This window comes from Octodon degus, unplaced genomic scaffold (genome assembly GCF_000260255.1).
Source record: "Octodon degus isolate 3935 unplaced genomic scaffold, OctDeg1.0 scaffold00042, whole genome shotgun sequence".
Lineage (NCBI taxonomy): Eukaryota > Metazoa > Chordata > Mammalia > Rodentia > Octodontidae > Octodon > Octodon degus.
Genome location: NW_004524618.1, coordinates 4,876,909 through 4,891,230, shown reverse-complemented (window position 1 = coordinate 4,891,230; position 14,322 = coordinate 4,876,909). Strand labels below are relative to the sequence as shown.

Sequence of the window (14,322 nt, the reverse complement as noted above, 5' to 3'; positions counted from 1 at the left end):
AAAGTGGAAATGAGCTCAAAGCAATTCAAATGGATAAGATCATGTTTTTTCATATCCATTCAAGGGAAGGTTTTTGAAAAGCCCTTGTGGAACTGTGATAATGACCTCCTCCGACTCACAAAGTACTTGAACTCAAGCACCTGGCATGGGTGAAGCTGGAGCATCTGCCCACCTGGGATGAGGAACCTTCACCCTCCTGGCTGGCGTGGTCTTGACCTTAGAGACTAAAGGGCTCATGTCTGTGAGAAAAATCCTCTGGCCTACTTTGCTCTTTTTGAAGAGCGAGAGCACAGGGCAATTTGCGTGTAGATTCAGCAGGCCTCCTCCATCAGGCCAGCCTTCCAGCTTCACCAGCTCAGGAATGCCCAGTCTCTGGTGAAACCCTTCAGGAGGCGAGCAGGAAGCTGGCGCAGCGGCACTCCCGCCCCGGAATAGAAGGCTGCAGTCTGACTTCATTGCTCAGAAAGCAAAAGACACTATAAAATGAACTGATGGAGCAGGGAGCTGGGGCAAAAGCAACTAATATAACCTTCTTTACAAAGATAAATAGAAAGCAGTTCAATAATCTTCCCCCACCCTCAAACTCATGCTTTCCAGACCCTTTACAAGCTTCCTGAGCCTTTCCAATTAGTGGGACATGGAGTTAGAAAAAACAAAAGAGGACCCTAAAAGCAGCAGATGTAAGTGGAATTTCTTTTTCTTGCACTTGACAGAAAATGTTTATGGTGATAAACATTTCCTAAATAAGCCCTAAAGGAGAACCCAGATGAATATAAAACATATGCTTTTCACCCACATGATGCATCCGGAATATATCCAGGTCTCCATGTCCCAGAAGCAAGTGGACTCCTGGGTCGGCGAGAGGGCTCAGAGGTCTAAAGCGCCTGCTTAGGCAAGCTTAGGCAGGTACAGGGGACCGCGGTTCCCTCCCTGGCACCACATGCCATGCCAGCCTCACCCTCAGGGCAGGCTGAGCTGGCCAATAAATAAATAAACAAACAAACAAACAAACAAGCAAGCAAGTAAGCAAGGGGGCCCCTCTGCAGATGAAGTCCTCGTAGGATGAAAGGAGGAAGGTTCTTTCACCCTGCCCGGCTTCTGGTCATGGGTCGTCACCGCTTCCTGCTGACTCTGATGCAGCGGCTTGGGATAGAGATGAAGGGTCTTCTGCTTCCTTCTCTGGGAATGAGGAAGGCCTGCTGGCCTGTGAGTTCTGACTTCAGAGACCCCGGGGGGCACCTACCTCCTCCATAAGGATGATGAAGGTTGCATTGTGTCCCTGCTCTGCCACCAGACGGCCATCGTTTGTCACCACGTGGAGGCCCCGAGGGGCTTTTCCAGGACACAGCTGGGCCTTGGCAGAGTACTTGTCTCTTAGTCCATCTGTGCAGTTGTTGGACACGATTCTCCGGTACCTGAGGAGAGTCGACAGTTGAGAGTGGTGTTTGTGCCTAGAGCGGGTGTGTGCGTTTGATCGTGTGTGTGTCAGTGTACGAGAGCAAGAGCAAGAGAGGTGTTTCTTGCAGCTGCACCTAAAGTCTGAATCCCAGAAAGACAGCCGTTTATGGAGACAAAAGCTGAGGAACTGCTGTCCCTCAATCTTGCGAAAAGTAGCTCCTTAAACATTGTTATTGATCCTATCTGGTGAGCTATGGATTGGATCAGTGTCTAAACGAACGAAGGAAAACCAATATCTGACTCACTGAGGTCTTGGGCACTGGCCTGGGGACTAAAGCAAAGTGGGCACAGCTCTCTGGCAGGGCAGGGCAGGGCTGGGCTGGCTTCCTCTGGACCACCTCCGGCTGTCTCTGTACCAGAGAGCACCGGAACCCCAGGCACCCAACTCCAGCCCCTCGGGAGAGCTCTTGCTGTCTCCTCTGCACCCCCAGGATGCCCTTCTGTCCCTTCAGACCTAGCAGCCCTTCCTCTGAGCCACAGGGCCATTCCACAGAGCACTTTCTCCTTTTGCTCATATTTCAAGTCCTGCCCAACACAAGTGCCAGGTGAAGAACCAGAAGTGTGAGGCTTGATTTCAAAGTAAAAGCACCTCGCTAATGAGGTCGGTTTGGAAAAATGTCCCTTCAAAGCCATGCGGGCTTCCACAAAAGAATTATCGTGTCTACAGTGATGACACGTCACGTGTCCTGCTGGCCCATAGATCTGATTTATATGTAGACATTATTTCTAGGTACATCACGAACTCTAAACCTTCACTAAAGTTAAAACTCTGTAAAGCCACATAAAACAAAGCACCATCATCGCAGCTCCCTCCACCCTGCAGCTCGATGCCCGCCGGCACCCTAGCCGCCGCATCTCGTCTCCTTTCTCCTCGCAGTCAGGGATATTGAACTGATTCATCAAGCTGGCTTCTTCTGGTGGCCTCAACACCAGAGAAACCCCAAACCTCCTCGGGTGGCAGTGGTCCCTCGTGACACCTGACATCTCCCCATGGCTCCCACTGCTGAAAGGCCTGCCCTAAACCTTCCTGCGGAGACTGTAGGCAGACACGAAGCAGATGTCATGAGGGGCCACCAGCCCAGACGGCGGCTGTCAGCTGAGCTGAGCAGGGCTGCCCTCTGCGGTAGGTGCTCGCCACGCAGGCGTCCTTAGCCCCTGAAATGTGCTTCATGTGGGATGCAGTAGGTTACAATGTAGACTCTTTGTGCTAATTAAATAAAATGTATTAGAATTAAGCTCAACTTTCAAAACTTTTAAACTAGAAAATTATAAATTATGTTTTTATGTTTATTCCTCATAATAGCTTTCTTTTGTTCATCACCGACCTACATAATCAAATTTTTCTAACCTGCTTCTACTTTTACCCATATTTACTCTCAACTTATTTGTTTTCTCATTAGGATAGATTGTTTTGGTGACTTCCATGTCCTAATACAAATATAATATCTACTCTTTCCCTTTAACTTCAATTAAAACTCAAGCTGGTTCAGGAGCTCTAATATAAGCCAACACTTAAGAAACCTGGAAGTATTTGTAGAAACCTAGAATACATTGAAAAAATATGAACAACTTTGTCTTTCACCTTCCTGACTTGTCTGGCTGCTGCTTGATGCTTTGGTATCCCTGAACCGCCTCCACCTGGGTCCACTTACACATGGCCCGTGATCACGTGAGACACCCTCAGCTATTCTTTCCCAAAGATGTCCCAGGGATGCAGTGATTAGGAACTGAGTGTCCCACCCCATTGAGCAGTTCCTGTGGCCTCATAACCCTCTTCTTTAAACATTTTATCCCCTTTTCTGTAATATCCTACCTCCTTACATTGAAGCTGCTGGATTTTCAGTTTGACTGGCTCACATTTCTAGACCAGTGACACAACATCAGAGGTCCTAAAACTCAGCCCAGACTCCAAAAATAGCCCTCCAAGAGTCAAATATTTGACTGAAAATATGTCCTTCGGAGCATCTAGGAACACTCAATACACCTTTTTCATTATGTTATTTTTCCTTATAAATGTAAACTGAGATATACTACTATCTTACAACCAATAAAGTAAATGTAAAAGAAGGTGAGCGGCTTGGGAAGGCTGAAGGAAGCCCCACTGTAAGAGACGGTCCAGAGGTCCAGAACTTCTTCGTCCCATGACACTCACAGAGTGGTGCAGAGATGAACGGTACCATCGCCATTATTCAGAAGATTATTAGAACTGAAGAATCTTAACCTCACCCCAGTTCTCCCCAACCTGAAACTGCATTCTAACAACATCCCTGGGTGGTCTGTAAGCCCCCTGGAAGTCGGGCAGTGCTGTGTGAGCCCACCTATCCACTGGACAGAAGTCTTCTGGATCACAGAGGCATCCGAGGAAAAGAGTACACAGCACATCTGTAAGGGAACTTTGCAAGTGTCTGAAAGTAGCTACTAAGAAAACAAGGAGAGAAAGAGACGTATTGGAACTTACAGAAAAGATGCTCTGTTCATTTTACTCCACAAATTCCTCAGCATTGGATTCCTGAATTTTCATGACAAGTTTTGAGCATGAGAGCATGAGAATTTATATTCACCTCCTACCAGGTTCTTTCACCTGAGGACCAAGGAATAAAGACAACATCCCTTTCCAGGTGACAAGTTTTACCAAATAACAGCGTCTGCCAGAGATAAATGGCAAAATGCTCCGAAACCCAGGCCACCAGAAATCGGAGGCCCTCCGGGAAGGTGCTCTCAGCTCAGCTCCTGTTTTCCTCGGAAGCTTCTCGTCACAAACTCTACTTACGCTCCGTCTTCCTGAAGAGCAATGATTTCCTTGGATTCTGGTGCGGAGAGTGGAGACAGCAATGAGTTAAGAGCCTCCTCCCGTTACTTACCCTGTGCTGTTGAGGTAGCTTTGCCCGAGACTGCAGTCCTTGGAGGGGGAAGCAGGGTTGTACCAGAAGGCAGGGACACACTGGCTCTCTCCATGTCTCTCGTAGCCATAGTCACTGTTAGGAAAAGAAACACTACAGCATGGCGGGTACGTACAAACACTACAACACTCCCAGACACGCGCAGACCCACACTCACGGGAGACCTATGCAAAAGCTGTGACACACTGTGTTATCTAACCCCGTGAGGATTCACGTTCATACTTTGGAAGTGAATTATCAGATTTATAAATAGTCTCAAGTTATTTGAAATCTAGGGGAAGAAAGGGTGGATTATCACATAGAAAGTCTAGGTTAGAAAAGTATATATTTAAATACCGTTCCAGGTATCCCAGTGTGAGTTGCCCTTGGGAGGCTACTATATTTTTCAAAGCATATTCTGTCTACAGTAGAATTAATGCAACAGGTAGACAGCAACCATGAAGATGACTTTCAATGTAAAGACACACTTTTATATAATGACTATTATGTGTGCTTCCAAATGTACTTTGTATATTTCACTTTCATTTTTTCCTTTATCAAATACAAATACACACATGCATTTCAATGTGTGCACACAGCCATCCAAATTTTTATGGAGGACATACAAGAACCACCCTCCCCCCAAGAGAAGCATCATGCTTTTGCTTGTGTCTATGAAATCTCCGCTATGATAAATGGGGAATGTGAGGTGTGTTCCCCTTTCTCTCCCATGTACAAAATGCATAACAGAACAGGGTAGGCTGGAACCCCCACCTGCAGGCCCAAGGAGGTTCCTCTGCTTCCTAGAGCTCCCTGGGGTTCCCGAGGATTGCTTATGCTAAGATACAAGAGGCAAAAAGGTTTACTGCTCCCGTCACCCGCCAGGTAACTGCTGAAGACAGCTCCTCTCGCTCGGCAGGAGCATTCATGCCTCCAGGTTTAGCAGCCACGCTTTCCTGCTTGCCTATTGCCCCGCAGGGTGTACAGCGACCCTGCAGCCTCTCAAGCAGCCAATTTCTGGACCCACTGCTGCTCTCTTCTTCCACTCCCACGTTCTCTGAGCCAATATTCTGCTCATTTCCAGTGGACACACGGGCTTGGCAACGAGAGCCACGACGCACTCCAACCTAGCTGAATAGAACAGAGCCGCAGGAAACAGAACGCTAGTTGCTGGGCTCAGAAGAGGCAGGCGATTAATGTGACCGAGTTTATTATCTGACCAGTCTGACCCCATGCCATGTTCCTTTACCTGACCTACAAGTGAACACACCTGCCAGGCCCTCCACCTCTCTTCATATATTTATATGAAATGCTCTGGACTTTCCTGTGTCTGGTCATTTCCTACTCATTCATCTTTAATATTTGGGTTGTGTGAAGCCATCCTTAACTGCCCAGGTAAAGTCTTTGGACCCATAATATCTTGGAAATATGACTGGAAACTATGTAAGAGCTGAGATATTCCTCACCGTTTTTCAGCAATGTGAGAATATACTAAGTTAGTGCAGGCACAGAGTAGAAATTCACTGAGCCGATGGATAGTCCCCGTGCACTAACCCAACCTTGCCAACTACCCTGCTGTGTGTGTCTAGCTCTGCAGGGGCTCCTCAGGTCTGCACGGATGCTCTAGGGTAACCAGAGACTGCCGAGAGAGCTCAAGATGTGCCGAGAGCTCAGGACAGTGGCGGATGGAGAGTGAGTGCATTCGGAGGCCGATGCACGCAAGGCGGAAAGAAGTTCCACCTTGATACAGCTCTGCCTCAGTGAAGAGGTAAAATACGCTTCTGCCAAGTGAATATTCTGCCAAGCCTCCTAGTCAGCCACCAAGCTCTCCCAGCCAGACAGTTCACACAGACTCAGCTAGTGTCTGCCAGCTTGCAACAGCCCATGAGAACCCACTGCTAAAATTTCCCAAATTTTGCAGGCTAATTAATGTCAATTAAAGCCACTGTTAAAACTGAACTATACAAAATTTCATTTACATGAATTATATGTATACATTTATAAATACTCAAAATGCAATTGCCTAGTTTCTATGTTCTATTTTATTATTACGATATGTATACTCTGCTACATAACAGATAGCCATAGTATCATCACATTGCCTAGCAGCTGTGCTGCCAGGTTATTTCCTAATGTTTTTGTTTGGCAGGAGCACTGTACGCTGTGGGGCTGATTCCTGCTCTCCCTGATCTGTATTCACCGCTGTCCTACGGCAGCTTGGAGCCTGCAATGAAAGGAGTCTGTACAAAGGCGGTGTTCACGTGCTCCTGGAGATTCACCAGTTCAATATTTGCCAGCACTCCACTGAATGTCTTATTTCCACGCATTATTTTTATCCATGGAAACATCAAGCTGTGACGTGTGCACACTACTTGGGGAATATTCTCTGACCTCGTTATGAGGTTAGCCTGTTGAAATGCCCTGCAGCCCCCAGGAAATACTGGTACCAGGAAGGAACAACGCTTTTCTCGGCAGCTCTGGGAAGGAGAGAAATGCCTTGGTGCTGTTCGGCAAAGGAAACCATCCCAGGCAGCTCCGTTTGGCTCTGCTACCTGTTAGCGATGCAGTAATTAAAAAAGATGCATCAGGCAGGATGCTTTGCCTGGAAGAGCAAAAGCACCTCATTAATATTTAACAACTGTAATGGAAACTGGCTGCCCCCGAGCCTTGGACTTCTTCATTAATTTCTTCTAAGTGTATATTAAAATCTCTCACACTGTCCAACCTGCTTCCCAGACTTCCAGTCCGCATGATTTACACAAACAAGGGGCTCTGGCAGCCACGCAGCTGCCCGTGGAAAGGTGTGCTCCACCGCACTGGGAGCCCCGGACACCACCTGCTGGAAAGGCTGCTTTGCCTCGGGAAGTGGGCACCACAGACACCAAGACACACGAGCCCTTTCCCTCAAGAAGTGAAGTCATCTCTCTGTGTTTCCTGATATAAAACATTTGAAATTTCTAAAATTTTAGGAGATATTTTGTTCATTTCTAGGAATCTGTGCATCATTGAATCCCCATCCTTCCAAGGAAAGGCCTTTGATTTTCAAGGAAGAGCAGCCGTGTTAGCTCAGAAACCAGAAGTCTGTAAGAGGAGGAACGGCTGCCCCCGGGCCTCGGGTCTTTTCGCTGGGGCTGAGGACCAGAAAGCAGAAGCCAAAAGAGCACAGATGCCTGGGACAAGGTCTACGTAGCCCACGAAGCAGACGGCGGTGAACACCGAGACTCCCGCTCCGCTCAACCTAGTACAACACCACGGGGCCCCACTGCATCGTCAGACATGGTCCCTGGTCCCCAAGAATGACATTCTAAGACTCATGGAGATAACCGCAAAGTCACGGTCTCTTCCAAACAAGTTGCCAGTGCCGCCCACGAATCAGACCGCGCAAAGTGCCCGCGTGCTCCCTGTGCCTCAGGTCGCGGAGCAGCTGAGGTCGTGGGGCTGCAGGTACACAGGCGGCCCTGACTCCCTCCAGGGCACTAGGTAAGGGGTAAATCTGAACTGGGTGCTGGGCGAGCACTCAGAGAGCAGAAGCAGCCACAAAGCCAACACCAGCGACGGATTAACAGCTGACATCGTGTAGGCTGGCATGCAAGCCTAAACTGAGCCAGAGAAGAAGACTTCTGTACCCACAAAGACGTCTGTACCTAAGGCATTTTGGAAATTGTTTAGAAAACCCAATAATCATCCCTCAAATATTTCTCCTAGCCTGACCTTCCCCTGGTGTCCGCCTCCTTCCTCTCGCTCACTGCAAGTGTTCTCATGTGCTGCCGTCCCGTGTCCCTTGCTCAGAAGGTCCACTTATTTTCCTTGAATTATTCTGCATAAATCTGCTGCACACATCCTCGACCAGTTCGCAAAGGATCCACCACATGCTAATATCAGCCCTCGGGGGTCTGGGTTCCCAGTAGAACTTGCCACAATATAGAAATATTTTGTATCCACACCGTCCAACACGGTAGCCACTAACAGGAATAACTAAAGAGTTGATTTTGAAATTTTATTTCAATTTAATGCAAATACATGCGTGTGATTAGTAGCTACCACCATTATAATGAACAGTGTAGTTTGGGCCCATAAAATTCAGCACCTTATTATATTTTTTATTATTCCCTGTTACACCTTCTTTAGCGCAGTAGCTCTTGCTTGCGCATTGTTTATTACCTTGTTTACACTTGGTGTGGCCGCGATGGGGGCAACATGCTCTCTGCGTTCCATGTGCACAGAGCCGGAACGGGCTTCAGGTGCATCCAGACGCATGAGCCCAGGCACCCCTAAATCTCTTTGCCTCTGTCTTCGATGTATACCACCACTGCCTGCCTTTGCCAGGGAGGTCTGGCGCTACACCGGAGATCAAGAGTAGCCACGAAGACTCAGCATTCTGGACCCAAAATCCTATTGTCTTGAATGAATTTGCCTACATCTTCATTCCCATCTATAAAATACATGAAACAGCAAATCCCAAGAAATGGCTGAGACAATTATGTAAAGAACCGACATCTAAGACTTGGAACGATACCTCCCAGGTGCTCAGCAAAGTCGATGTTTGTCAAGCAAGTCCTTAGGTGGACAGTGAGGAGAAAACACTCGACGCTGATTTCTTGCCGATCACATACGCTTGGGATTCCCTGAGAGCTACTTCTCCCCACGAGGTCCCCTGAAACCGTACAGTGAACCCCCTGTTTTCCCTTTTCTGACTACCCACAGCCTCTGATGAGCTTAATTCTCAGTGAGAATTTGTTCCTGGCTCCTCAGTAGCACCTTGGAGGCAGCAGCAAAGTATCTCTCTCGTGTGAGCTTAAGGCTGGGGATCTGCGGCACTTAAATGGAAACCAGCAATTATCCAGTGGTCCCCTCATTACAGACACTCTTGTGGAAGTGGTGGGCACCAGTGACATCCCACAGATAAAATGTTTCTAAGAATCAGTAGAGCTCTCTAGATAGGAAGGACATAGGTGAAAATTACCCTACCTCCGTGTGTCTCAAAGCCTGTACCAAAGTGAAGATATTGAACCTCTTTCCCTAGCTTTCAACCCCCTAGTCTAGGTTGTACCCTCTCCCTGCTGTTTCCGAGACATAATTGTGGCATGAGCCAACCCAGTGATTGCACCCTGACCCGGCCTGGGAACAACTAAGTTGGAGCGCGTGACAACCGCCTGCACTGCCTGAGCTAACAGCGCTTCCTGGCAGGGACGAACACACACGAGGGCACCAGCTAGGAAATGGTTGCCGGGCGCTGATTTCCAGCACTAACATTAAAGGTGGAGAGACCAATATTATGCGTTCAAAACAATGACAAGTTTTAAACCAGTTGTAAAGGTCACTGAAACGGACTTCAAAACAAAAACGACAATTTCAAATATTCATCTCCATTTCACCCCTCCACACCACTGTAAATAATCCAAAAAATTAAGAAGCCAAAAGCTACTTCTCCAATACTCAGAAATGGTGAAAATATGCTTCTAGGTCACATTATTTTCTTATTGTTGCTCTTCAATTAAGCGTTCTACGTACCATCCAACCTTGGGTGACCGTGCATCGTGTCTCCAACTTCCTTTTAACATACAGTATGACTGACCACAGAAATGTAAACATATAATTACTCATATTTAAAAGAAAATCTATAATGTCTTCTAGGAGACTGTATATCTATCACAGTTCCAGCTCCAAAGGTCAAGGCTACTTCATTGGAAGTTGTTTTAGAGTTAATAAAACATTCTATTTCAAATTTCACCAACAGCAGTAAACATAGGTCATACGGAGATGAGTTTTAATTTTAGAGTAACTGAACACAGAGACTCTATTTCTTTTAAACATAGTGTAAATCTAAAATAGTAAGACTTGCTCGATTTCTTGAGAAACGATGGCATGCATGGGACTGCGGAATTTACCAAGCCTTGAGTTTGAACTCCAGCTGATTTGCTTTCCTATGTAACCTTGGTCGGGTAACTTATGACAAAGATTCCCACTCCCTTCTCATTCACTTGCAATGGGAAGGCTGCCAAGGGAGGAGGTCTTGGATCCCATCCCAGTGATGTCTCTACCAGTAGGAATAAGAGAACATATGATGCCACAGAAGGGATTCCATTCCTCACCTCTTGCTTTACTTAAGGATGGACTCTGCCAGCAGTCCCCAAGACGGGCTCAGGAAGATGCCAAGCAATGCCTCTGATATGAAAACAAATGGGTAGTATCCAAGGCACTACCCTGAAGACAGTGCTTACTGGGATGTGTCAGCTCTGGTTTACCTGCTAAGCTTTGGATGGGGACCATGTAGACTCGGGCTACAAGTTTCACACAGCACAGTTGTAACAGTCACTGCATGCGGGGAGGCTATTTTATATACTGCCAAAATAAATGGTGTCCTCCTCTATAACAGTGGTATCCACTCATTCCCTTATTAACTCATTTCTCCGTAGAACCTGACTAGACTCATGTTACATATATTTTCTTCTGTGGGGAAGGAGGTGAAGTCACAGAGATGAAGAACACATTGCCAAGATCAGCATCTGAGTATTAGCGCTGGAGTGTTTATCCAGACCAGAGATGGTAACAGAATTGCTGAAGGAAAAGGACTCCCATTACAGCGCCGGCTCCCGGCCTGCGCAGCCTCCCCAGAATGCGTGAGGGTCTGCAGCGGCTTGGAGGCCCAAGACAGCACATCACAGCGATGTGCATGCTCGTGTCTGCAGCAGCACCATAAGCCCTGAATCTTGGAAACGGCTGCATATCCACCCGCAAATGAGTGGATAAGAAGTGTGGCGTCAGCCCACAAAGTAGAGCCACTGTGCCACACAGAAGGGTAACTTCGCATCATTTGTGGGAAAAGGGACTCAGCTTGGGACATCATGTTAAGTGAAGTAAATCAGACACACGTGTTTAAATATTGCATGACTACTCTCAGATGAGAAACCCAAGATAGAAATAATTTAAAAAATAAATGATAGGGGCCGGGGAGACGGCTCAGTGGAATAAGTGCTTTCCTGGCAAGCACAAGGGCCTGAGTTCAATCCCCAGTTCCACAAAAAAATAAAAAATAAAAAAATAAATAATAGACAATAGAAAATAGAGGGCCAGGTCTCTGGTACCTGGGAAGTGGGTCTACAGATGGTAGGAACAGGGATGGGGAGGAGAGGAAAACCTAATAAACAAATAAGGAAGGTATGTTAAGTGCATGTAGGTACTCACTGATGCATGTAAACATTATACACTATGCACATGTTTTAATAAAAAAATCAAAAAGCAAAGAGTAGAAGTGAGAAGAGGACAGTAGGTTTAGCACAATCCCCGTAGCTGTGCGGGTGGGTCGAGAGGCTTTGAGACAGCGTGCTTTGGAAGGCAGCCAAGTGACCACTATACCACCAAAGGCCTCGGTGAGACAGCGTGCTTTGGAAGTAGATGAGGAGATTCACGGTGGTCTTGCTGAGGGGTGAGGCCCTCTTAGGGCTCTATTTCAGCTGCTGAATGGGTAGCGGCCTGTGTCATGGAGGCTGGAAAGGCGGCCAGGGACTCCTTCCAGAGAGGGTTTCCAGAGGAACTCTGCCTTGGCCGCAAGAAGTTTGACCTCACTCAGCAGATCCAGAGAGGTACACTGAGTAGACACACAGACCACAGAGAAGCCACAGCTAGAGGTGGACACTCGGGACGTGTGAGCCACTGCTCATAGCTGAGATATAAATCTCAGCAGGTGAGAGCTGCTGATGTAGCTCGGGGCAGAGGGCTGGACTAACATGTGACGTCCTGGATTCGATCTGTAGTACCACAGAAATGGTAAAGTAAAACAAAAGCATGAAACTCAGTTAGGTAGGAGAGTGCAGATTCCCAAGGCCGACTCGATCAGCGGTTGAGCAGGCCAAAAGGTTAACCGTCATGATGTGCTCTCTGCACGCCTAGACATCTGTGAGTTACTATACAGAGCCCCATAAAATATGCCAATTAAAAATGAAGTGCAAATAAAAGGAAAGGATGTCAGAGAGTTTTGGTAGAAGCAGTTTGAATGAATATGTGCAGAGGTGACCCAGCCCGCGGCTTGCTGAGCTCCGTCGGTGCCCAGCCCTCGCCCTCGGAAGAGTCCAACACAGCTGCGCACCGAGGATGAAGAGAAGGCCTCTGGGAAATGCTGAGGCTGAGGGGCACCTCACCCCCCAGAGAGCTTCAGCGCGTCCTGTCTCCTGCAGCGTGGGCTCCCAGCCATCCCGCCTACCACGCCAGCAGACACTCTTCCTACCTCTGGGTTGGGTCTTTCTCTACGCCATCCATCCATGCCCCACCACACACATGCATACAAACAAGTGACTGCTGGGTCGCACTTGGTGACTGAACCCCAAAGGACTTACCACTCGAAGTCCCAGTCGGCACAGACACAGGGTTCTGAGACCACAGACCCGGAATGGTCCCGGCCTAGGGCACACTGAGATCCTGGCTTGCGCTTCTTGAATATTTTCCTTTCTCCCATAACACAAGGTTCTCCCTGAAAGAAAAAGTCCTCAGTGAGCGAGCAGGCGAGCACACAGGAGGCTGTGCCAGCCAGCTTCTCGGCAATAGTCACTACTCTGCACTCTTTCGGTCACTCTGGGGAGCAGGTATATTGTCACTAACCACTTGGAAATTTCAAGAACAAAAGCGCCCACCTTCTGCCACGGCACCGAGGAACACCATGGGAGCCCGACCAACCACCACGTCTTCACCCTGCCAGCCCACAATGCCCACCCCCCACCTCTGCCACCTCTCAGCCTCCAGGTCCCAGAGAGACCACCAGGCACTGAGTAGCTTCAGCCGCAAGACTGGCGCAGAGAAGCCCAGAGCTCGGGACTCTCGTCACGTCATCCTCACAGGAAGCCGAAAGGACACGCCAAAGTTCCTTCTCTGCCACGAACATCCATACCCAGCCCCAAGTCTTAGCAAAGACCACAAGAGGAGACCTGGAACACACAGCCGGGAGCCAAGAGCTCCGAGGGCTGCAGCTGCCTTCCTACACCACATGGCCACAAGTGCCTGTGCCACCCTCAGGCCCAAGGCGCTGGCCCCTTCTCGGCAGCGCTCTGCCCCTGGCTGAGACATCCCTCGGTCTCCACACTGGTGGCAAGAGGCTGTCCTGGCTGTCTGGTCTTTACTTCTCTACAGGTGATGCTAGCACCCCAGGTTCCCACCATCCTCCCTCCCCCAGGCCACCCAGGGACCTCAGGGGGCACCTGCGCTTCTAAGGTACCGCTGGGTCCAGTTCTGTCTACCCCTTCCCCTGGCATCCACTCCTCATCCTCATTTGGCCCACTAGGTTCCCTGCCCACACAGGAAGCCCCCAAAGGCCGAGCCCGGCTGGCAGCGGCTCCTTTCCCTGAGGGCCAGCGCCCCCCACGCTGTACCTGATTGAGCAGGTGCCACGTCTGGTAGTCCTCTTTGGTGCAACGCCGGCTAAAGATAGATCTGTAGTCCACCTTTACCAACTGCCATTCAGAGCGGAGGCTGAAGTGGCCAAAAACTCTGTTTAGGAGAGAATGGGAGAGACAAGCAGAGAGGGGCCCCAGTCAGTCAGTAGGGCACTGAGACTGGGGAGGACAGGAGGGCTCCACATGGCCGGGCTCCTCTGTCCTTTCAGGGAGCTCCTTGGAGGTCGTTGAGGGGGATCCATGGTCCGCACGGCGCTAACCAGCCGGCCTGTCATTTACAGTGTGGGTTTCATTATCGTGGATTTAGTTTTTAATGCACAAGCAACCTGTGTGCTTTACAGGAAGCATCTAAGATACAGACAGTATAGAGAAGTGAACTAGCCACGCTGCCGTCCACAGTCCGGTACCAAGCTGGGACCGCTGCTCATAGACACTCAGCCTTCCTGCTGCTCCCTACTGCAACCACAGGAGCCCTGTCCACTCACGTCCACTGCTGAGACCAGCTGTCCTATCTGTAGCAGGAAGTGTGTGTGTGTATGTGTGTGTGTGTGTGTATGTGAGTGTGTGTGTGTGTGAGAGAGAGAGAAAGAGAGAAAGAGAGA

At 48.7% G+C, this 14,322-nt stretch overlaps 1 protein-coding gene across 1 annotated transcript in view; it reads right to left on the bottom strand.

Moving 5' to 3' along the window:
- The window catches only part of Sorcs3 (sortilin related VPS10 domain containing receptor 3), a 621,809-nt gene that overhangs the window by 36,457 nt on the left and 571,030 nt on the right, over nt 1-14,322 (bottom strand). The window contains exons 15-18 of the mRNA XM_004631515.1: nt 13,697-13,814; nt 12,671-12,804; nt 4,320-4,433; nt 1,244-1,415 (exon numbers count right to left, since the gene is read on the bottom strand). Coding sequence (XP_004631572.1) covers nt 1,244-1,415; nt 4,320-4,433; nt 12,671-12,804; nt 13,697-13,814 — 538 coding nt within the window. The remainder of the gene's footprint in view (nt 1-1,243; nt 1,416-4,319; nt 4,434-12,670; nt 12,805-13,696; nt 13,815-14,322) is intronic.